This window comes from Salminus brasiliensis, chromosome 11 (assembly GCF_030463535.1).
Source record: "Salminus brasiliensis chromosome 11, fSalBra1.hap2, whole genome shotgun sequence".
NCBI lineage: Eukaryota > Metazoa > Chordata > Actinopteri > Characiformes > Bryconidae > Salminus > Salminus brasiliensis.
Window position 1 is genome coordinate 23,712,602 of NC_132888.1, and position 25,271 is coordinate 23,737,872.

The following is a 25,271-nucleotide window of genomic DNA, read 5'->3' on the forward strand; positions in this document are numbered from 1 at the left end:
TGTATAGATTTGATGGAATACAACTTAGCTCTTCACACGCTCTCTACTTTACAGCTAAAAGATAAAAGCTGCAAAAAGGCTCTTAGCTGCCTATAGTGTGGTGGCCTTTAGGTTCCTTGACATTTGAATAGCGTGAGACTCTCATGTCTGTGTTGCTGTGATCAGCAGCACAATTAGCAAATAAGCAGCTATACATTAGGTAAAATCCAGCAATTATAACCCTTTTTGAAAGCTTTTTAAGAGCATTTAACATATAATTCTTTTACTGAACTTACTTTAACTTATCTGCAGCTTAGTTACTCCTGAAACCCTAGGCTGGCTTTGCAACTCCCCTCCTGCTTCAGGCTTTCAGGGCTGCTTTTAACAAGCTCTACAGGCCTCCTCTAGCAGACAGGCTTGTTACTAGCTTTGACCTGACTGACTGGGATGGTGTTGCTGATGGCCAGAAAATGTGGTTTCCACAACTGTTAGGTATACAAAGGTAAATGTGTGTATGTAATCTTCTTCCCAATGTCAAGATCATCAAACATCTGTACCTGAACTGACACATTCATGCTTACTAATGGATGTTTTGATACAGGCTTACATGACCAAGCATAATGCTGAGTGTCCGATGGAGTGCTGTAAAGCACACTGTCACTGGACTGCTTCTGACGGTCTGATGGACGAGTCTTGGTTTGCCTAATGCCAGAAGAACTTTATCTGCCTAACTGCATTGAGCCAGCTGTAAAGTTTGGTGGAGGAGGGATAATGCTATGAGTTGTTTTAGGGGTTGGTCTATAGACCATATAGATAGAAGGAAAATCTTCAATATACCAAGACATTTTGGGCAATTGTACACTTTCAACTTTGTGTTCCAGCAGGACTGTGTGCGCCACAGTGCACAAAGCAAGATCCATAAATGCATAATTGGATAAGTTTGGTGTGGAAGTACTTGACTGGCCTGCACAGAACCCTGACCTCAAACCCATCAGACACCTTTAGGATCTAGAACAGAGATTAAGAGCCAGACCCTCTTGTCCAACATCAGTTTCTTACTTCACAAACGCTCCTCTGGATGAATGGGCGAAACGTCCCACAGACACACTCTAGTATCTTGTAGAGAGCCTTCCCAAAAGAGTGGAAGCTGTAGAGCTGTATTTATGCCTATGTATAATGCCATAAAAGCTTCTAGAAGAGTAATGTGTAGATGCCCCATGGCTTTTATCAATAGGGTGTATTTTCTTTTGAGCTTGGGTTTCATACAACTCTCATTTAGCTCTCGTTTGCCTAATAATCGACATTCCACTATCAGATGATGGTCTAACTGACAGTCTCAGTAGCCTAGACGCTGTCTTTACTAAATCTTCACTGAAGTAATTTGCTAAAGTTCTTAAGCACTTCAGACCAGCAGTAAAGGGAGACCCCTCAGATGTAGATCTTGTAGCACTGGCAGTGGTGTTCCCAAGAGGAAGATAATAGACTGTTCTGATGTCTCTGATCAGATGAGCTCCAAGCAACAAATTGCTCTGCTCTTCTTTCATTTCTCAACATGTCCTGGAGAAACAACAGCTTTGTTGTTCTTATATTTCATCCCATTTTTCATCCTGTGGTCTTTGCTACAGTGAAAAGCCTGCAGTGTAGATTTATCATTTCAGAGATCTTCTCAGAGACTCCTCTCATCTCTTCTCTTCTCATGCATTTATACTCACCTTTATAGAAACCGTACTGTGCATTGGAGATGCTGTACAGGTGTATGTGTCTATGTACTACTATCTGTCTCTGCCTTCTGGATGCTAAAAATATATTTATATAAGTAGGGTTAGTAAGGTTAAGGTTAGTGTATGATTTAGGTTTGGGTTAGTAGAGTTAGGTTTGGATTAGTATGGTTGATCGTAGGGTTAGGTTTGGGTTAGTAGGGTTAATGTTAGGGTTAAGGTTCAGCTTAGGGTTAGTAGGGTAGGCAGATGGGGTTAGTAGGATGTTGGTGTAGGTTAGGGTTAATAGAGTTAATGTTAGGGTTTAGGTTAGATCTGTAGGGTTAGATTTAGGTTAGTGTTAATAGAATTAAGAATAGGTTTAGGCTAGGTTTACATTAGGTTTAGGTTAGGGTTAGTAAGGTTAAGATTCGGGTTTTGGTTAGGTTTAGTAGGGTTATGGTTAGTAGTGTTATGTGAATGTGAGGGTTAGTATGGTATAGGTTAGGGTTAGTATGGGTAAGATTCGGGTTTTGGTTAGGTTTGGTAAGGTTTTGGTTAGTAGTGTTACGTGAATGTGAGGGTTAGTATGGTTTAGGTTAGGGTTAGTAAGGTTAAGATTTGGGGGTTTAGTAGGGTTATGGTTAGTAGTGTTACGTGAATGTGAGGGTTAGTATGGTTTAGGTTAGGGTTAGTATGGGTAAGATTTGGGTTTTGGTTAGCTTTAGTAGGGTTATGGTTAGTAGTGTTACGTGAATGTGAGGGTTAGTATGGTATAGGTTAGGGTTAGTATGGGTAAGATTCGGGTTTTGGTTAGGTTTGGTAAGGTTTTGGTTAGTAGTGTTACGTGAATGTGAGGGTTAGTATGGTTTAGGTTAGGGTTAGTAAGGTTAAGATTTGGGGGTTTAGTAGGGTTATGGTTAGTAGTGTTAGGTGAATGTGAGGGTTAGTATGGTTCAGGTTAGGGTTAGTAAGGTTAAGATTTGGGGGTTTAGTAGGGTTATGGTTAGTAGTGTTATGTGAATGTGAGGGTTAGTATGGTTTAGGTTAGGGTTAGTATGGGTAAGATTCAGGTTTTGGTTAGGTTTGGTAGGGTTATGGTTAGTAGTGTTAGGTGAATGTTAGGGTTAGTATGGTTTAGGTTAGGGTTAGTATGGGTAAGATTTGGGTTTTGGTTAGCTTTAGTAGGGTTATGGTTAGTAGTGTTAGGTGAATGTTAGGGTTAGTAAGGATTAGGTTAGGGTTAGTATGGGTAAGATTCGGGGGTTTAGTAGGGTTATGGTTAGTAGTGTTAGGTGAATGTGAGGGTTAGTATGGTTTAGGTTAGGGTTAGTATGGTTAAGATTCGGGTTTTGGTTAGGTTTAGTAGGGTTATGGTTAGTAGTGTTACGTGAATGTGAGGGTTAGTATGGTTTAGGTTAGGGTTAGTATGGGTAAGATTCGGGTTTTGGTTAGGTTTAGTAGGGTTATGTTAGTAGTGTTAGGTGAATGTGAGGGTTAGTATGGTTTAGGTTAGGGTTAGTATGGGTAAGATTCAGGTTTTGGTTAGGTTTAGTAGGGTTATGTTAGTAGTGTTAGGTGAATGTGAGGGTTAGTATGGTATAGGTTAGGGTTAGTATGGGTAAGATTCTGGGGTTTAGTAGGGTTATGGTTAGTAGTGTTAGGTGAATGTTAGGGTTAGTATGGTTTAGGTTAGGGTTAGTATGGGTAAGATTCGGGGGTTTAGTAGGGTTATGGTTAGTAGTGTTAGGTGAATGTGAGGGTTAGTATGGTTTAGGTTAGGGTTAGTATGGGTAAGATTCGGGGGTTTAGTAGGGTTATGGTTAGTAGTGTTAGGTGAATGTGAGGGTTAGTATGGTTTAGGTTAGGGTTAGTATGGGTAAGATTCGGGTTTTGGTTAGGTTTAGTAGGGTTATGGTTAGTAGTGTTAGGTGAATGTGAGGGTTAGTATGGTTTAGGTTAGGGTTAGTATGGGTAAGATTCGGGGGTTTAGTAGGGTTATGGTTAGTAGTGTTAGGTGAATGTTAGGGTTGGTAAGGATTAGGTTAGGGTTAGTAAGGTTAATGCAGGGTAAGTGAATGTTAGGGTGAAGGTTCAGGTTAGGGTGAAGGTTTGGGTTAGTAGAGATAAGGTTTAGATTAGGGTTAGTAGAGTAAACAAATGTTGGAGTTAGTAGGGTTTCGGTTCTGGTTAGGGTTAATGTTAGGGTTTAGGTTAGATCTGTAGGGTTGGATTAAGGTTTAGGTTAGTGTTAGTAATGTTAAGGTTTGGGTTAGGTTTAGGTTAGGGTTAGTAGGCTTAGTTTGTGCTGGGTAAATGTTAGCGTTCGATCATTAGGGTTTATGTTAGGATTTAGGTTAGGATTAGTGAATTTTGAGTTCGACATTAACGTTATTGTCAGGAGTTTGCAGGTACAGCTCACGGTGATGTCCCTGCCATTGTAGCCAGTAGTCCCAGAGAACATAACATAACTGGACTTGTGCTCTCTGGCCTGGATGGCCCTCCCTCTCACTCAGAGTGTTGCTAACAATGTTTAGCCGTCCACTGATGTTGCGTTAGCAGCAGTTTGAACAGATGCGGTGGCTTTCTTTGTGCAACATGCTAGCCTTTACCCTCCCAAAGCTGGTAGATTGAGGGCAAAAAATGTTGTTGCATTTCTAAGATTATTAAAAATATAGTTTTCCACAACAATATGGGAATTGTGTGGCACTGTGGACTAGTATTTTTCCTTATCTACATGAATAACCATACATTCAAATAAAATGAATGCACTCTGCAGCAGAGTAGTCTCTTCAATAATAATAATAATAATAATAATAATAATAATAATAATAATTATTAATGTCATGTAATATCAGTCAGATCTAATCATCTGTCTGATATGGATGATCATTGTTTATAATGTTTTGTTTACATAATTCTACAGAATTACATAATAATCTAATTGTGTTTGTGAACATCAGGCGTGGTGGAGGTGTACCGCGTGGCCAGGCGTGTGGAGCTGGGGATCAAAGCCACTGCCGTTTGCTCAGAGAAGCTGCAGGAGCTGCTGAAAGACATCAGCCGTGTGTGGAACAACCTGATGGGTTTCATGTCTCTGGCCAACCTGTCTGTGAGTATTTCCACCAGAATGACATGCTTCGTCATCATCTCCACTGCCTCTTGACATGCATCTGGCGTTTTCCCATCAGGTGCAACATAATTTGTCACGTTTTTTTTTCTTTTTCTTTTTCTTGTTGCCTTTTCTAGTGCCTCCCTGTCCTCTCTGAGGCTGCCTGGTGCTCCAGAGAAAGGGCTGTGGATAGAGTAGATTGACAGTGCTGTGTGTAGAGCATGGGAGATGGGGGGAGGGGGGGATAAGGAGAGATGGTTTTGTGCTCTGTCTGCCGTCTGCTCGCCCCTGGGAGAATATTGCTTTCCAAATGCCAGCTGATAATATTCAAGGTGTGTGTGTGCGCGCGCGCGTACGCAGATGTGTGCGTTTGTGAGCTCTTTGGGCGAGGACGAGAGGGAGTTGCACGGCAGTCTCACACAGTGTTTCCTGTCTCTACACACTGTCGAAAAGATAAGCACCCGACGCCAGAAGTGCTCGGAAACATAATGAGGGCGAACGTGTGGAATAGGAGTGAAAGGTGCCTCTCTTCTATTCTTAGCCTTGTTCACGCAGGTGTATTGATCAGCAGGGGCTGATGATGCATTCCTAAGCCATGGAGGTGATGAGTAGCTTTGTGTAGAGATGAATAGCGGGGTAAAGGTTTGGTTATTTTCTGTTCTTCTATAAAGCGCATTCATTCATGCGTACGTGTGCTTGCTTGCCTTTTTTTTTCTTCCAGCCTGATGAAAGCTCTCTGGACTTCTCCTCCTGTATCCTGAGGCACGGCATTAAGAATGCGAAGGAGCTGGCCTGTGGAGTGTGTCTGCTGAATGTGGACTCGCGCAGCAAGGTCTGCAGCCCCCTACACATACACCCATATACACACACACACACACAGTGGAAACAGACCAGATACAATATTCATATATTCTTGTATTGATTGATCCCTTCACCATGTTATGCTGTGTTACCTGCAAGCAGAATAGCAAGGCAGAGTGCACGAAGCTCACTCAGTTCACCATATGCACTCCTCTCACATCAAAAGCTGCATGACTGACCTGTTCTTTGGCTTTGGGCATTTTGCAGAAGAAAGAAGACAGCACTATCGGACGTCTGTTTAAAAGAGTATGACGCATCGATCTCTGGCTCTAAACCCCAAACCTGAACTTTTTCACTTCACTTCAGGGGCAGGGAGGCTGACGATGTGGTGCCAAAATGACCTGCTGTCCCCTGCCTGCATCTACACACCCTCCCCTGTCTGTAGCGTTTAAGCACAGTGAAGCTTGACTAGCCACGCTGACAGTCATTCGAACAGGCAGCTCAAGGCTGCTGGGCCGTGCTCCGTTATGATGAGTGGACAGGGGAAAGCCGACGGTGGCCGGCGTACTGCCTCGTCATTTTGGCACCTCGGGTTAGCGGGGGAGGATTTTCCAGAAAGGTTCGTGGCGAGCTGATTCAAAGGCCAAGTTTAAAGTAGTACAGAGTGTTCTACTAAGACATGCTAGGTGTCCAAAGTTGTGTCTATCATTGCTAATCCCGCCTCGGATTGTCGCTAACTGCACTATGTGACTTTTTAGCAGTGGGCAGGACAACACTTTCTGTGTAGAACTGCCTTACGCTGTGTAACCAAAATCCTGTAATATTCCAGTATTAATACACATGATTCTGCATTTCTCAAATGTCCTGGAATGCATGAAGACTTGACCTTCTAGAGGGGTGAATCAAAACTCACATAAGCCCTAACCAGATTGAATTAGTTTATCAGGGGGTCGTTGTAAAAAATCACAGCAGGATGAGCGAGTTTAGTACCTGTCTGTTTGCATCACATGATTACATCTGTCTGGAAAATCAGAGATGTGAATCCGAACTGGACTAAAATGACCAGCCCGGTGGTGAATAGTAACAGGTCATTCTGACGGTAATTTTCTGATTAGGGAGAAAACGCAGATATTGCTGCCTTGGACGCAGTAAAATCAGTAAAATCATAATATTATGGTTATATATATATATATTTTTTTATGCAGTCAAGACATGACTATATTATTAGTTGTGTAGTTGTGACTGTTATGAGTGGTTACACTCCTACTGCTTGTGATTATAGGCCTCCAGTTAATTTTTGTGTATTAGCAGTGAACCTGCTGGGAACTTTGGACACCAAACATGTCTTTATTTTGACTGTTCTCTGTACTTATCATTTTTTCATTTTAAGCTCATCAGTAACGCTGCCATGGATGACACTTACAGAACCTCAATTCTGCATTCAGTCAGCACTGAAATTCAGATGCCTTGCCATCAATTTGCCACGGACCTGTAGACAAGCAGACACTTTCACATTCCACTTCCATTCCTTTTCTCCCTGCCATCCTCATTTCTCCTAATAACTAGAACACCACCCCAGCCAGTGTCTGCTGATGTAGGAGTCGCGTAGTCTGTTAGTTCGTTATGCCATGTTAGATGGTCCTTGGCGGACGGTCAGACTGCAAGTGGATGGATGGGGAACACGCAGAACCAGTTAGAGCTGTGGCACGGGGAATAAGAAGAGCAGATGCGGCCTAACCATCCGTCAGCCGTCCGCAAAACACAGGTGCTAACCGAGCAGCTGAACGCGTCCAACCAGCTGCTGATTGATAGAGTCGTTTCAGCCTGCTCCCGACACCTGATTAATGATTCCGCCGTTTTTAATTACATATTTGGGAACAGGACTGGCAGCGCTTCTGAGGATAATGAAATCAGAGCTGTTCGAAACACACCTCTTCTTACAAGAGTCAGTGTTTAGGGATTAGTGTTTGTTGTATTCGCGGATCTGAGGGTGAGGGCATGGCTGGGGGCTGTGGAAGGTGGGTGAGGGGGATTTCTTTTCTGTGGGATAGGAGGGAACAAGGGGCTCAGCACAGTTGGGTGATTCACTCAGGATATGCTGCTGGTTAAGGAGAGGCTCTGCAACATCATCCTGCTGCATTTGTCTTACGGGATGTGTTATCAGGAATGGGCAACTGCTAAATGGCAGTGGAGAACAGAAGAGAACAGAAAAGTGGAATTAACAAGAATTGCACAGGTGCCCAGTCCTGGTCCTGAAGATCTGTCACTCCGGATGACCAACACACCTGGTTCTACACTCTTAAAAATAAAGGTGCTTTGAAAAATAGCATAGAGGAACCACTTTTATTGCAAGAACTTAAGAAATTAGAACCTTTAAATGAAGAATCTTAGCGTATGTATGTAATGGCATCGCTAATAGAACCCATTTAAAGCATCTTTATTTAAGAGTGTAAAACTTGGAGCCCCCTGAAGGACTTCATAAACTAGATTGCTTGAGTTAAGGAGTTTTCACACCTGTCCTTTTAAGCCCCGTTAGGTCGGAATCTGGTTTTGCCAGTCTCACCATTGGTGCGATTCACTTGGATATGTGTGAATGCAGTAATAACTCTGATCCAGACCAAAACAACCGTACCAAGACCCTCAAGAACACGTGGCCTCAATCAGGTGCCAAAAGAACTCTGGAGCGCTTCGTTCGTGGCGGAAATGTGATCTAGCCTCGATCCAAGCCAACTATCAGGTGGGAGCTTACCGGCTCCCGTATCCAGGTGTTAATTTGCTATAATGCCCAGATAATTCATCTCTACAGCTGTGAACAGATGCTGTCTTCGCCGTCGCTCCATGTTAAACTGCACAGATACAGTGGGGGGAAAAAAAGTATTTAGTCAGTCACCAATTGTGCAAGTTCTCCCACTTAAAAAGATGAGAGGTCTTCATCATGACATCATAGGTAGACCTCAACTATGAGAGACAAAATGAGAAAAAAAATTCTGAAAATCACATTGTCTGATTTTTAAATAATTTCTTTGCATATAATGGTGGAAAATAAGTATTTGGTCACCTACAAAAAGATTTCTGGCTGTCACAGACCTGTAACTTCTTCTTTAAGAGGCTTCTCTGTCCTCCACTCATTACCTGTATTAATGGCACCTGTTTGAACTCGTTATCTGTATAAAAGACACCTGCCTACAACCTCAAACAGTCACACTCCAAACTCCACTATGCTGAAGACCAAAGAGCTGTCGAAGGACACCAGAAACATAATTGTAGACCTGCACCAGGCTGGGAAGACTGAATCTGCAATAGGCAGCAGCTTGGTGTGAAGAAATCTACTGTGGGAGCAATAATCAGAAAATGGGAGACCTACAAGACCACTGCTAATCTCCCTCGATCAGGGGCTCCACGCAAGATCTCAGCCCGTGGGGTCAAAATGATCACAAGAACGGTGAGCAAAAATCCCAGAACCACACAGGGGGACCTAGTGAATGACCTGCAGAAAGCTGGGACCAACGTTACAAAGGCTACCGTCAGTAACACACTACGCCGCCAGGGACTCAGATCTTGCAGTGCCAGACGTGTCCCCCTGCTTAAGCCAGTACATATCCAGCGCGTCTGAAGTTTGCTAGAGAGCATTTGGATGTTCCGGAAGAGTATTGGGAGAATGTCTTATGGTCAGATGAAACCAAAGTAGAACTGTTTGGTACAAACACAACTCATTGAGTTTGGAGGAGAGTGAATGCTGAGTTGCATCCAAAGAACACCATACCAACTGTGAAGCATGGGGGTGGCAACATCATGCTTTGGGGCTGTTTCTCTGCAAAGGGACTAGGACGACTGGTCCGTGTACATGAAAGAATGAATGGGGTCATGTATTGTGAGATTTTGAGTGCAAACCTCCTTCCATCAGCAAGGGCATTGAAGATGAAACGTGGCTGGGTCTTTCAGCATGACAATGATCCCAAGCACACTGCCAGGGCAACAAAGGAGTGGCTTCGTAAGAAGCATTTCAAGGTCCTGGAGTGGCCTAGCCAGTCTCCAGATCTCAACCCCATAGAAAACCTTTGGAGGGAGTTGAAAGTCCGTGTTGCCCGCCGACAGCCCCAAAACATCACTGCTCTAGAGGAGATCTGCATGGAGGAATGGGCCAACATACCAGCAACGGTGTGCCAACCTTGTGAAGACTCTGTCATTGCCAACAAAGGATATATAACAAAGTATTGAGATGAACTTTTGTTATTGACCAAATACTTATTTTCCACCATTATTTGCAAATAAATTCTTTAAAAATCAGACAATGTGATTTTCAGATTTTTTATTTTCTCATTTTGTCTCTCATAGTTGAGGTCTGCCTATGATGTCAATTACAGACCTCTCTCATCTTTTTAAGTGGGAGAACTTGCACAATTGGTGACTGACTAAATACTTTTTTCCCCCACTGTGTGTATGTGTGTGTGTGTGTGTGTGTGTATATGTGTGTGTGTGTATATATATATATATATATATATATATATATATATATATATATATATATATATATATACACACACACACACACACACACACACACACACACACACACACTAGTCCAGAGCACAGAACTGCCTTCTTCCTGTGTTTGCTTTGTAGCTCCCGTCCCAGACAGGTCTGACCAATAAGCAGAGAGAACGTTTGGTGCACTTTAACAGATTCAGACCAAAGCCAGCCAACTATAGCTGTGCAAAAAAAACGCCCTTAGAGTTGGATTAGAGTTGGCGCTCAACTCTGCAGGGATCATATCACCAGGACCAGGACTGGACACCGTTGGAGTAGTGGAAGCTTATGACCACCCATTACAGACTGCAAGACTAAATCACCCCCTTTCCCAGGAAATAGAATTGCTAATATAGTTGCCAGTAGTGTGTGTTATCCTGTTGTTTATAAACATGGATGAAAACAGACAAAATTCAGCCGTTTTTTGTCCATGCCACCTATCTTTCAGTTTCATTGATGCACATCATACAGTGTAAAATCACATTAGCAAGTCTGTTTAATATCATGTCTAGGGGTGATGTCTAACTGGGTTCCTTCCAGATACAGTGATTCCCCTTTTCTGACACAGTCTCAATTTATGAAAAGCTTGAAATTTAGCCTGGAATGAGTCGAAATGCCCAACTCTATGAAGCTGTGGCTTGGACGGAACCCAGTTTGACGCACCTGATTTTGACGTGCAGTTTGTACAGTGATAATTGCCGTGGTATAAGCTTCAACACATCAGCTTCGTAGCTCCAGTGCAAGTCTAAATAAGCAAACGTCAGACAGCAAGCATGTCTAGGCTAATTGACAATGTTTAAGGGAAAGTTGCCCATTCCTGTGAGTTTTAGGGGCTATGACGCCGTAAGATTAACACTTTGGGCTTCTTGGTGCTATACTATTACTCCCAGTCCTTGTAATCTAGTCTCTAGCTGTCTTTAGTGCAGAAAACCCTGACCGTTTTGTATGCTATTTCCAGGCACTGACAAAAGACCCTGGCATGAAGTTAAGGGTAAATATTTTGCTTTCTTTCTGTTATTCCACAGGACTTTGGCAAGCGCTTATCCGTAGTGTCCTTCCTAGCACTCCGAACTTTCATGTGTAACCTCTCGTGGTCTTTCCAGCTATGCTAATGTGGAGCACTTTGAGCTTGCAATCAGATGATAATTAACCTTTGAGCAAAGTGAACTGAGGTCACCCCCGTTTGACTGACCTTTTTGGCCACCTGCTCTCCCTTCAGCTGCCTGAGCGGAGGGGAGATAGCGATACGGCGGTCGCGGAATTAGCCTTTTCATTCCACGTCGTCATGGAAATGTCTACTTTCACTCTGCGAGACGAGCAAAGTACAATGAATGTGGATAGAGAACGAGAAAGTGAATGAACGAGGGAAGAGGAGATTGGATCAGCTTCGTAAGAGTTCCGCAGAGCCATTTGCAAAGAGTGACTGCATGGCTCTGTGGAAGTCCTGGGCCCTTTCAATGTGCTAGTAAACACTGCTGTTCAAAAAGATTGCACATACGTGTTTTTTTTAGATTTTAAACTTAAAATGTTCTACAGCACAACTTCACATTACAAATCTCAAATGTATGTCTAAAATCTTAAAGATTCAAAAATCATTCAAAAACATCCAGAAACCATCCAAAATTAGGATAGAATAGAATTAGCATATAGGTTGCCTCATATTAGAAAATTGGAGATGAAATCCCAAGGTCAAGATGTTCATCGGAAATGACACTGATTTGATAATTACAGTACATTTTGAATCATTAACGATTATAATTACTGTTTGGTAATATTTTGACCAGCACTATATGAATGACCTGACTAGGGATGCAGCAACATCAGAAATATGGGAGGATGTTTGTCATGTGCAAATCTACCAAGTCATTCAAAAATGAAGTACCTTTTTAGTCATTGTACTTATACAATACCACTAAAGTGCTCTCTTCGCATATCCTAGCTTAGACGTCTGGCTGCCCCTGGAGCAGAGAGGGTTAAGTGTTTTGCCCAAAGGCTCAACAGTGGCAGCTCAGTGGACATGAGTATCGAACACAAAGCGTTGAGTGTTCAATCAAAGGAACTTATTTAGCTACCGTATACTGTTATTTTGCTTTCAAAGTAAATTTAGAGCCCTAATTTAGAACTTCGTTTTAGTAGACGTTTAGTTTGGTTTGCTCTTGATTTTGGAAGTGTGTGTTATCACCATGACTAGATCCAGAGCTAGAGCTCTCCGAGGTCTTCAGAAAGAAGCTTGTAGATGCAGATGAGTGGCAAGAGGTTTCAATTTAATTCATATTCAATTTATGCAGCACTTTTCACAATGAATGTTGTCGCAAGGCAGTATTACAGAGATCCAAGTCCAAGCCTCCTTTGAGCAAGCCAAGAGCGATGGTGGCAGGGAAAACTCCCTTAGATAAAGAGGAAGAAACCGTTAAAGAGAACAGTTGAAACAGGTCATCTTAATACATGGGAAAGAGAAAGAAACGTAAAAGAAGGAAAAACAAAGCGATTAGGAGGATTGCAGCAAAACTAGGACATCTGTACAGTGGAACAAGGCTGATCCAGAGGGTAGGCAAGCACCAGCACACAAATGCACTCGAACCAGCATTTGCAGAACAATTAGAAATCAGCCGTTCCACTGTCTGCAAAAATAATTTAGTGAAGAACATATAAAACAACACGGCCAGGCCTTGAGCAGACTGCAAGATGTGTAAAGAACAGGACTTGCATGTTTTTCTTGCCACAGTTGATGCCCAAGTACAGCATCTACCTTTAGTAGTTTTAGTTAATGTGAAATTTGTAAAAGGAGAATACCATTGCTTCCAAAGAAAAAAAAAAAAAGTCAAGTTTGCTACAAAACACAGAAAAAGACCAGAACTTGTGGAAAAATGCTGTTTGGACAGGTGAATCTAAAGTTGACTTATTTGGGCACAGTAACAGAGGATATGTTTGGCGTAAACTTACAATAGCATGTGAGCACAAGGAACTCAAACCAGCTGCAAAGCATGGAGGCTTTGCTGCAGCAGTGCCTGGTAAGCTGTTTGTCATAGAATTCACAATGCAGTCTTTAATGTATCACATGGCGCTTGAAGAAAATGTGAGACCATCTGTCCAAAAATTGAAGCTAAAAATCAGGTGGACCTTGCAACATGACAATGACTCACAACATTTCAGTAAATCAACCAAGGAATGGGGGATTTTCTCAGTTGAGTTTAGTTTTAGTAGAGGTCTAGTTAAGGTCATCTCAGCCAAACAAGAAATAGGGTGTCCTAATCTCCTCACAATAAATTGCATTTATATGAATTAAATTGTACAAATTGTTTTTTTTAATTATTGTATTTCCATTGATCTCTCAATATTCAAATTAAGTTTTAAATATTTATATTTAAATATTTTAAAGACGGGGGGCTTTTAGGGTGTGTCCCAATTTGTTCACATGACCGTACAATGTCTTAGCAATATAGTAGGTTTATATGTAAGGCCCAGCACTAAGGTCCTGTTAATGAAAATAAAGGTGACCAAGCAAGTGATTCCAAACTTTTGAAGGGTATTGTAGTTACTGTTTGTTTGCTGGACTAGAGTACAGCAGTTGTTGAGAAAATGCTAAATGAAATGTTTGGTAATTCAGGATGTGTGTGTGTGTGTGTGTACAGTCTCTCGCTGTGTGGGAGGGCATGATTCACCACACATGAGTCATTGCTCTCGGGCTTCAGCACAGATATTTTATCAGGGATGCAAAACCCTTGATCTACGATACATATGCACACACTCGCGCTCACATTATAATCTTTTTCACCAGCAAAGCGCTGCAGCTGTGCCTTTCAAAGGGAGCGATCCGAATCTGCGTGTTGAGCAAACTTCACAGACTTCTCCGTTTCCCACCTCCATATATATATAGACGCCGTGGGTGGATAGCGCAAGCCTATATATCATATCCTATAACTGTGTCAGGAGGACAGAGCATCGAGCCTCATTAGCCTCGCATAATATGGGATATTCTAACCTGAAGGCAGGTCTTCAGAAAGAAGCTTGTAGATGCAGATGAGTGGCAAGGGGTTTCAATTTAATTCATACTGAATTTATGCAGCACTTTTTACAATGAATGTTGTCACAAGGCAGCATTACAGAGATCCAGGTCCAAGCCTTCTTTGAGCAAGCCAAGGGTGACAGTGGCAGGGAAAACTCCCTTAGATAAAGAAGAGGAAGCCCAAATACAGAACAAGAATAAAATGGACAAAAAAAGATGCCAGTACCAGAACAGTTGAAACAGACCATCTCAATACATGGGAAAGAGAAAGAAAACGTAAAAGAAGTTAAAACAAGCGATTAGGAGGATTGCAGCAAAACTAGGACATCTGTACAGTGGAACAAGGCTGATCCAGAGGGTAGGCAAGCACCAGCACACGAATGCAATACTGGACATTCTAACCTAAAGGCAGATGCCTTAAAAACATCTCCGTGTTTAGAACTGTACATTTATTATAGTTCACTTAACAGAGACCATAGATTAGTAATGAAAGCTGTTGTACAACAACTATGCAGATCATGTAGCACCAGATCCTTTAAGTCCTGTAAGTTGTAAGGTGGGGCCTCCATAGGCTGTTTTGATTGAGCCTTGGGCGCCCATGATCCGTTGCTGGTTTACCGGTCTCTGAATCAAGTCTAGCTATCGCAGTTTGACCCTTATGCCAGCCCTCCTGACGGCTGCCGGGATAATCAGTGTTGTTTACCTTTAGTCTGTGGTTTTAATGTGAGGCGAACTTCAGAAATCAAATCCCAAACCACATTTAGGGTAAAAGGGGAATTTATGCTCATTATGGTCACTATCCTAAATTATGGTCACTTTAGGATAGCTCAAGCTAGGATGCTAGGGCATTTGCTTCTGATTGATAAGTCACCTCAAGGCCATCTAAACTCTCCCTCTCTCTCTCTCTCTCTCTCTCTCTCTCCTCTCTGCTGGCTCCGGTGCGATGGCCAGGCTTTCAACTCCGAGACGGATAACTTCAAGCTGACGTACGGCGGTCACCAGTACCACGCCAGCTGTGCTAATTTCTGGATTAACTGCGTGGAGCCCAAGCCCCCAGGCCTCATCCTGCCTGATCTGCTGTGAGCTCCGTCCTTTCTCCGACGGCTGCTGCTGGAAGGACGTGGGGTGGCGGTGCGGGGACTCTCAGAACTCTTTTAGGATCTTCTCATGTTTATTTATTGCTGTCTTCTGCCCACTTGCAGCAAACCAGTGGCTGGGTCTCTTGCGTCCTGTACTTGGCCTGCGAAGCTCTTAAGAGGGAGGGGAAAAAAAAAACTACTGATGTAATTTAAAGAAATATAGTTATATGAAGTGAGTCTTTCTTTTCTCTCTTTATGTGTCTGACCTTGGGAGGGAGATCAGAGAATGACTGGACTGACTTTTAAGTCTTTGTGGAGTCTCTACTGTAGAAGATGGTTCAATAACCAATAATAATAGCAGAGAAAGAGGTCATCACTGTTGCTCAAAAACCTTGCATTGGCATATTTGCATTTTTTTCATTTTTGACCATTTAAATCTGCCATTTCTTGATGAATGGACCAATAGAAATGCTTATAAATGAATAAATTATATGAATATATTACACTGACGTCCATTGACGAGGTTGGCATTTTGGCGATACAAGGTTTTTTGCACAACAGCGACTATTTCTGGACGTCCGATGTCTTCTGGTGAGGTAATGTACAGTTTGGATTGCACATGTTTGTATGAAACACTTGTTTTATGGTTTATTATATGATCATGTAGAGATGAACGATGCTTTTAGACGTCATGTGCAAGTTCACAGCGGTGTTCTCTTCATCCGTCCCTTCCTTTGTCTCTAGTGGGGCTGTACTATCTATCATCCTTCTGCTGGAACTCGATCTCTTTAAATGGCTGGGTTTTGAAACGGAGGGCTGTCTGTAATTAAATAGTATTTTTCGAGGGTCCTTTAATTAAAACGACTGCGTAAAATGTTCAGATTGACCGATTTGAGTTGTGTGACAGTGCTTACTGAATGTCTTTCTCTTGTTGTTGTTGACTTTGATGTCTTGATCAACGTTTATGGACAGTGTACTTGATAAAAAGTCTTTGCCTTTGGTCTCAATCTAATTTCAGCTGTCTGATCAATTTGTTTACCAAGGCACTTTCATAACGTGGCTATAAACGGTGATGTTCTGGCCTTCTGCTGCATCGATTAAAGTGCTGTGTGTCCCTTCCCGGTGGTCTTTTCCATTTCTTGCAGTTGACTGAACTGGTGTCTTCTACCTTGCGTTTCTGATGCCTCCATTACACTTAGCTGCTAAATAATAAGGCAAAATCCGCCCCTGATCCAGCGCACGTTAACGTTACAGGTCCCGCTGCTCTTTCTCATTCTCATTCCCATTCCTCCTCTGCAGCCAAAGCACACGCATGCATGTCTGCACCTTCCTGGCACTGACTCAGCATTCGAATTCAGCACTACCAGCAACACTGCCTTGGTGACCGTAACCAAGGCTACTGTAGCTGCTTTTTCGCTGAACGTGATCACAAGAAGGGCAGCCCTTGCCATGCTGACGAGCAACAGGTGTTCAAATGTTTGCTTTTCATCTCTCATGGTTTCATTTCTGCAATGTCACGCCACATTCCCTTCTGCTTTTCCCTCTCTAACGCTCTAGCTCTTCAGTAATATGCGACATGATATGAAATAATTACACATAATTGCCCAAAATGATCATAAAAGCATTGCTGTGATGTGGGCATTATATTATATTTCGTGGTGCCACAGTTGCTATACTTGTACAGCTGTTTGCTGGGGTGGTGGTGCAGGCTGCTAACCCGCTTACACTCCATCTGTGTAATCAATATAATGAATTTAAGAGGCACTACTTGGATCAGCTGACTGATATTGCCCTTATTTTCCACTTCAGTCCAAAGGTATCACTTGTCAATCATTTTTAGACTGGTAGATTCAGATATGGAGATATTGATTTACTGGCACCGGCCCTGAATATACAGTATCTGATCACTTTTTGCCATCATTTGGATCGGTTCTTTCCATTATGTCAAAATTTCAAGACGAATGGAGCAACAGAAATGCTCCAGAATGATTTGGAGTAAAATCTTTTTCTATCCACTTCCAAAGTTGAAAGATGAAAGGTTGCCTTTTTTGAAGAGACGGACCTGCATATATGGAGAGAGATGCAAACTGCTGCACATCCTTAAACCTTAGAGCTTATAAGGAGCATGAGCACAACCAATGCATTAAAGTTTAGGAGCAAACCAGTTTTTTTTTTTTTTTTAAATGCTTTATTAGTTTCAACACAGTTATTATGTATATATATAACATTAGTTCTATATATCACTGATATTTTGACACTACAGAATTAATTCATTTCTATACTCTTTGCCCGATCATTTATCATCTGGCTAAAATCATCGTGTGAAAGAGTCTATATTAACTGTGTATAAGAAAGAAATATACCACAAAATTATTATTTATTAACCCGAAAATAAAAGTGCAAAAGGGTCCCAACATTAGTAGCTGAAAAACGACCCCTGATCACTTTTATATATATATATTTTTTTTTTTTTGCTGACTTGTCGAAAACAAATATACCAAAAACAAACGAATACTACAATACAGCTTCCAACTGTCTATTAGCAGCACCATTGGTTGAAATCTCTCATCTCTCTCTTATTGGTGATTCCCAGTTATTCCATAAGCATTCTTTCAAATCACAAGACCATCTTCGTTTAGTCCGCCAAGGTTCTTTCATCGGACTGGACAGCCCTGTTATTGTTCCACAAATTTTAAAAAGACATCCTTCGTGTCTCCCAGCAATACTCTTCCCTTCAAAAGCGCAATTTCTGTGTCTCTTGCAATAACTGACAATAAATTGACAGTTCTGTACAGGAATATGTTTGAAAATGCTACCAGTAATCGAGAGCAGATTGCTGCCTCTCGCAGAAAAGATGACAGTGAAACTGGCACATCACAACATTTTAACGTGGGTGGAATCTTAAGACCGAAAGCCTGAGTCTCAGCTGCCTTGCTTTCTCAAAGTGCCCCACAGGCCATGATTTCAGCCTCCCACTTCTTCAGTTCATCTCCCTAATCGAGAATAGCTCAGGCTCCGTCACTCCTGACCTCACCAGGAAATCTCAACTAGGTCTGACTGCTTCTCTTGCTTCTTTTATCAATGGACAAGAAGGCATTGACATCACAACATAAACCAATCCTGTCTCAATTTGTCTTCAACTCGATACTTTGGGGGGTTCATAAGTGTACTGGTCACCTACACTCATCTTGTGAGGCTTGTGGGGAGGAGGCTTTAGCAAGACCAGAATACAGTCAAGTCGAAGGTGATCAGATCGGCTCACCTTCCCGACTCTTTCTCCTCCCCCTGCAAAATGAAGCCCCAGCAACTCCTCTAGAGGCCCCAGTAAGGTGGCAGATTCCTGCGGTCGCGCTCGTAGACGTCTGGGACGACTCCGTAGGGCGTCTGCACCATCTTCACCGAGGTCTCGCCGAAGAGTTTCCTCTCGTACTCGATGAGCTGCCTCCAGAAGCCGCCGTTGGGTCGGATGACCGGCCGGCGGGCTTTAACCCAGGCGTGCGCCTCGGCCAAGGACACTCGGTGGTACTTCATGAGGTAGGCTAGGCAGAGCGAGGCTGAGCGGCTGACGCCAGCCGCACAGTGCACCAGCACAGCGCCCCTCTTCCGGCCCACGCTGTGGATCTTGTCCGCCACACTGTCGAAGTAGAGTGAGATTGGAGAATGCGGCATGTCCGCCAGAGGCACCTTCACGTACTCCACATGTGGCCAGTTGAAGTTGGGCAGCTCGATGGTTGCGTTGACTACACAGGTGATGCCCTTGGACAACAGCAGACTACGGTTGGATGCCACGTTCCCTCGGCTGAGGAAGAGGGTGGGCGTGATCTGGGCAATGCCGCCCAGCAGGCTGCCCGTCTCGGGCAACAGTCTGGGCACTGTCGCGGGGACCAGCGAGCTGCGGTGATGGTGGTGGTGGTGGTGGTGCTGGTTCTGGTGGTGATGGTGGTGGAAAAAGCCCTGGCTTCGGGAGCCCATTGTGGAAGAGCGTAGGCACGAAAACGAGAATGAAAAACCTTGAGGTGGAGCCAGGATTGTCCTTCAGATCTCTTTGGTCATCCTGAGGACAACACGGCACAGACCAACAGCCGGATCTGAAACAAATCAAGCAGGAAAGGGATTTTGTTTACAGATGGAAATGAACGATTGAACGAAACACCTCAGACATCAACAACTCTCTGCAGTGCTAAAACGCCTCGGTCTACCAGAATCTGGCATTGATTGGTGCTGATATCAGCCTGACATGAAGTTGGGTTCATTTTGAACCGTGACCTCTAGGATCCCAGCTAACATGGCCATGTGGGGCCTGTCTGGGCAGCCCAACTGGAAACCAGAAGCCAGAATTTGTCCTTGGGTTCCATGTTGGACACACGTATGGATGCCCACCAGTGAGGGGAGCAGGCGGGGTTAAGCATGGGCTGTAACAATGAAGCCCAGTAGTAAAGTCGGTACAAACCCACTCAGAGCCCATGTGAGCCCCACATGAGCATGTTGGCTGGGTTACGTTATATTTCAGGTCTTAAAATCAGCCACAATGCAGATAAAAGCAAGAAGCAATGCCTATCAACATTTAACTGTGACTTTTGGGCTTTATAGAAGCATAGAAAAGGATCCCTTGGGACCTGAGTGGTCACTATGATTAGAGGATCGCTCTGCAGCAAGCCATCGGCAGCCGAGGCCTAGAGAGAGCACAATTGGCCTTGATTTCTTCAGGGTGAATGAATTGATGGCGCTCTTTCCCCACATCGCTTCGCTGCGAATGGTATGTCAAAGCCGGGTATGCGGCACTGCCCTCCAGGTCCGCCCTCACCGGTGTCTGGGGCATCGCATGCGATGGGGCGGGAGAGTACGTATGGGTTGGGTAATTGGCGGTCCACACTGGGGAGAAAATGGGTGAAGTAATGAAGCCTGTGCTCATGCCTTTGAGCAAACACAAGCCAGATTAGCGTACGGTTCCTTGGCCAGAAACAACACGAATATTGGGGGGGGGGGGCAACAGCTGCCTGCTAAAACCGTGACGACAATCTCCTCCACTCTGGACGCCACCGGCTGTGCTTAGTGCCCAGATGATCTCGCTGCCCCTCAGGCAGCCGAACATCACACAACGATCACTGCCTCCCACCCTCCAGGAGCCCAGCCTTTGTGGAAGTGTGCACTGGCCTGCTGGGGAAGGGCCTAGCCAGGCACAAGGAAGAGCTGCATCCCTTTAAAGCTGCCTGAGGGCCTCTACCCCGGCTTAACATGCCCCAACTATCAAAGCGGATGCATTAAATATGAAGTGAATGCGATGGCTGGGCGGACAGCACTCCCACCTGCTACAGGGCTGCACCCCGAAGCAACATGTGGCGGTCTCGGCCGTCCTCTCTCGCCTGCATTCATGCCCATTCCTCCTCTAAATATGTTCATTCACAACCAGTACAACCGATACATCTGTAGTCTTTTCATAGCGCGCAGCCATCTGGTGCGCTCGGGTGGGCAGAAATACGTGGGCATCGGTTCCATTCGGTAAGGCCCAGCCCGTCTTCACGGTCTTCCAGTTCTGCAGTGACTCCACGTTTCCGAACATCTGTCCTGTGCTACTGTCCTGTTGTTGTTGTAGTTTTTTTTTTTTTTTTTTTTTTTTTCCGCCACATATGTTCAGCTGCGGTTGCTATGGAGTCCACACAATGAGCCGAATGCTTAGGTAGGCATGGGAACGCGAACGGACAAAAATATCAATAACCCTCTAACCCCGTTATTATTCTCCACCGCTGTAGTGACCCGGTGACTGGTCAGAGCGGTCGGCGGAGACGCTGGTGAAATTAGGAAGTTCTAACTTTCAGGGAGGGGTTACATAAACAGTGAACACTCTCTTACGTTGCTGTCTTTCAGTCATTCAAAACAATTCTGCGGACTTTACACACCTTTAGACTAAACACACTAGCCAATCAGTAAGTAACTCTTAATATTTAACAGCTTTGGCAGAGTGCAGCGCTGTGTGTGTGTGTGGAGCCATGGGACTAATAACCTGTTAACATGACCTGATGTTTGGGACATTACGTCCTGTTCTATCATGAACTATCATGACTGAAGCATAAGCTGATGGGGTTGTCTTAGCAACAGGTGACTGACAGAATGGGTCTATTTTCCCCGGCGCAATGTTTTTATCTTAAAATCTAACAGTGAACAGTCATAATAGCGGAAGTGACTGATCACAGTAATGCACTCCAGGTTCATGCTGTAATATGAGCCATATATGAGCAGTGGTGTACTGCTCTACGGCCGCAGCACTTCCTCTCGTGTATTACTGCTAATTTATATGATGCGTGATCTTTGTGGGCTATCAGGGCTGATTCGGATCCAGAACGGATCCAGAATGGTAATTCCTAACGTAATATTGATGGAAGGCGGACTTTGGAAGGGCCCAGGCTGTCCCAAGTCTGAAGGCAGCAAAGCACAATTGACATTATGATCGGACCCGAACAAAATAGCTGGATTGGGTATCGGATAATTAGGCCGACCCATTCACTTAAATAAATAACTTTTAAAAATCAGGTTAAGTGAGAAATAAACAGAAGTTCCATTAATTTAACAATGATATCGGATCAGATATCGGATCGGCCTCTACACAAGGTTTATGGTTTATCTGTATCGTATCGGAACAGAAATAGTCGGACCGGTGCATTTTTAGCCAAGACACAGTAGTGGAACAACCGCGGTCAGCTGGTGGCATAAATGATTAAAATCGTCAAACATAAAAAGCCCAAAATTTGGCAATTACCCTCATAATATCTCACCAGAAATAAAATATTACATCAAAAATAACAATAATAAATGACCTTATTCTAATTTATATTACCTTCTAAATAATAAATGCTGCTTATTGCTTCCGCCATGTTGCTTTTTCTCTTGAGACGAGACGACGCAAACCCATGGCCATAAGAATTGCGAGAATTGCTAGAATCTATCATGTCTAGCAGGCCTGCTTACAGCTAGCGTGTTATAGCTCTAGTGGCCACTATTATAAATGTTGAACGCTCATAATTTGGCGAAGCGTTACACTCCAGCTGCCGAACTGTGTAGCCATGGACGCTCCATCACAAAATCGCGGCCTATTTAAAATCTCAACCTCGCAGCTTAATAAAGTGAACCGGACACTGTGGTCATCTCTAGGACCTCCTTGTTAGAAGTTAGAAATGTCTGGGTCAGCATGTACTCCTAATATATAATTGCATGCACACACACACACACACACACAGACATATCACTGAAGATATATTTCAGGGAGTTGTCGACACTAACGCACATCACACATTCCTCCGTGCCGTGAGACTCGGGTGGAGTGTGTGTGTGTGTGTGTGTGTGTGTGTGTGTGAGTTCTGCGGGAGTCTGGTTCCACCTGTGCAAGCACTAATGGCAACTAGAGATGCCTGTGGAGCAATACGAGCCCCAAAATGGCAGCCTTTCTTCCACACCAAATGTGGGAAACTGGACGTGGAATGTAGGCCGGTAGCGTTTTATACACCAGTCTGCTTCAACAAGTGGTCGCGTCCCACCGTGAGAGCACTTAAGCCACACAGCAGTTCCTATTAGGTGTGCAATTAGGATTCCTACATTACTGAGCACTGAGCATCGCTGTCTGAATGATACAAGGAACGGGTTCGTAGGTTCAGAACAATACTGGAACCCTTACTGGTGCCGCAACGTTGTCGAAGAAGCAACTCCGCAGGGATTTCCTCGTATCTGAGGAACCTTTTCTATGTAGAACCGTTGGCTGTTTAGTTTTTTTTACATTGTGTCAAACGTTCATGAAGGACGAACCAATAGAAACGCTCCGTCCTGCCTTAACGTCTACTGAACGTGAAAAATCCACCTGAATTCAGTCCTGATTTCCAGCTTTTCCACATACCTCGTACAAATCATCGGTATCGACTCCCGGATAACCTGGAGTATCGGTGCATCCCTACCTGTAACAGGAGCCACTCTCCTAGGAAGTGTTACCTGGTACCCTCCTGCCCCAGATTGAGGCTATCGGGTGACCTCGGCCAGCTCCAGAGGAAAAGCTCTTATCGTGAATGCGCTTGGATTCTTGGCTCTACCTGCTGCCATGTTTCATCAACGGAGGTTCAGGGAGAAGCCTGGAGCGCTGCTGGCATGCTGAATGGGCTGTATGTGTGGAAGCAGCCGGAAACACACACTGCCTGAATGGAACAGGTTGTTGCCAGTGCAGTGCGAGCCGGTGAGGAGGACAACCATCCAGGACCACTCCAGCAGATCTTCAGCAGAGTCCAAAGTCTGGTCTAGGAATCATGAGCCAGCCCTGCTGCGAAGTACTAAACTTAGGAAAGGAGGAGGAGGCGATGTAGCACAGGCTGGAGGTGGTGAGGTCGGGTTAGTGCCCTATTTCTGCCCGCTTTCCTCCGACTGACCCACAACGCAGCGCTAACAGCGCAAACAGCGCAAACGCGCCCTGGGGGCGGAAGTAACGGTAACTGCGTTAAAAACGTTAAAAAATAAAACGCAAAAAAAATCAGAATAAAACGCACAAGCGAGTCTCGACAAAACTACGCACACGACCAGATCCAATCCAGACCCTTACGAGAGGGAAACTCACCTGCTCCACTTCTCAGAAAGGCGCTTTATATATTTATTTATTTATTTATTAAAAAAAAAAAAAAAAGATGTCCGGTTAAAACGGCGCAAACGGTGCAGAGTGGGCGATGTGGTGGCGGTTGAGTCCCGAAGCGGAGGGTTCAAGCCTCGCCGACTCCATTCAGACAGACGAAGACGAGCCCCGGAACCATGGAGAGAGGACGAGCAGCCGCGTCCGAGCGGAGGGGAAGAAACGCACGGCTTTAGCAGCGAGACACAAGCGCCTCCCCTCCCAGTAACGAGCGCTGTGTGGGAGCAGCAACACACACACACACACACACACATACTCACACTCACACACACACACACACACGTTAGTTGAGAGCACAAGCCAACCCGGAGCCATAGAGCTGGACTGGTCAGAACAGGCTTGACTGTGTGGACTCTCACTGACCTACTTGTTGCGCCATCAGAAGCTGCTAGCCTGAGCACCGGAGAGTAGCTCGTGCAGCACAGTCACTGTAGTATAGCATAGAACCCACTTCAGGTTCTAGAGTAGTGTGCTGTTCACCTCTGTGCTGTTCCTCCTCCAAAACCTCCAGCTGAACAACATTAGTGGGGGCTTAGTGGATCATCTGGTTCAGGTGTGGAGGGAACTGGACTGGACTCTCTGTACATCAGAAACCCTGAAGTGTGATGTGTATCATTTTAGGGAGCCGGGCTATCTGGGCACTGGGCGCGCTACAGTGAGCCGGGCTATCTGGGCACTGGGCAAATTACAGTGAGCCGGGCTATCTGGGCACTGGGCGCGCTACAGTGAGCCGGGCTATCTGGGCACTGGGCGCGCTACAGTGAGCCGGGCTATCTGGGCACTGGGCGCGCTACAGTGAGCCGGGCTATCTGGGCACTGGGCAAATTACAGTGAGCCGGGCTATCTGGGCACTGGGCAAATTACAGTGAGCCGGGCTATCTGGGCACTGGGCGAGCTACAGTGAGCCGGGCTATCTGGGCACTGGGCGAGCTACAGTGAGCCGGGCTATCTGGGCACTGGGCAAATTACAGTGAGCCGGGCTATCTGGGCACTGGGCGCGCTACAGTGAGCCGGGCTATCTGGGCACTGGGCGCGCTACAGTGAGCCGGGCTATCTGGGCACTGGGCGCGCTACAGTGAGCCGGGCTATCTGGGCACTGGGCGAGCTACAGTGAGCCGGGCTATCTGGGCACTGGGCGCGCTACAGTGAGCCGGGCTATCTGGGCACTGGGCGAGCTACAGTGAGCCGGGCTATCTGGGCACTGGGCGCGCTACAGTGAGCCGGGCTATCTGGGCACTGGGCGCGCTACAGTGAGCCGGGCTATGTGTGCACTGGGCTACAGTGAGCCGGGCTATGTGGGCACTGGGCTACAGTGAGCCGGGCTATGTGGGCACTGGGCTACAGTGAGCCGGGCTATCTGGGCTATCTATGCAAATATAGCACAACCGTATTTAACATTTCCATATAGCAATGT

At 44.8% G+C, this 25,271-nt stretch overlaps 2 protein-coding genes across 8 annotated transcripts in view; one reads left to right on the plus strand and one right to left on the minus strand.

Annotated features, from left to right (window-relative positions):
• The window catches only part of synrg (synergin, gamma), a 56,321-nt gene extending 40,002 nt beyond the window's left edge, over positions 1-16,319 (plus strand). For 3 of the 6 annotated variants that reach the window (XM_072690633.1, XM_072690636.1, XM_072690637.1), the window contains 4 exons: positions 4,640-4,788; positions 5,510-5,620; positions 5,857-5,895; positions 11,075-15,066. In XM_072690633.1, the coding sequence (XP_072546734.1) occupies positions 4,640-4,788; positions 5,510-5,620; positions 5,857-5,895; positions 11,075-11,200 (425 nt within the window). In that variant the 3' untranslated portion in view covers positions 11,201-15,066. The other 3 variants (XM_072690634.1, XM_072690638.1, XM_072690635.1) reach the window with 2 other exon arrangements.
• A 1,047-nt stretch (positions 16,320-17,366) lies between these two features.
• Positions 17,367-24,217, minus strand: dusp14 (dual specificity phosphatase 14). 2 transcript variants are annotated; one of them, XM_072690639.1, is made up of 2 exons: positions 23,789-24,217; positions 17,367-19,289 (listed from the first exon to the last, which is right to left on the minus strand). In XM_072690639.1, exon 2 carries the CDS (start codon positions 19,171-19,173, stop codon positions 18,514-18,516), a length of 660 nt encoding a protein of 219 aa, XP_072546740.1. In that variant the 5' UTR covers positions 19,174-19,289; positions 23,789-24,217; the 3' UTR covers positions 17,367-18,513. The 2 variants fall into 2 exon arrangements, with proteins under 2 accessions (XP_072546740.1, XP_072546741.1); XM_072690640.1 differs by lacking the exon at positions 23,789-24,217 and adding an exon at positions 23,274-23,670.
• Positions 24,218-25,271: the final 1,054 nt, after the last annotated feature.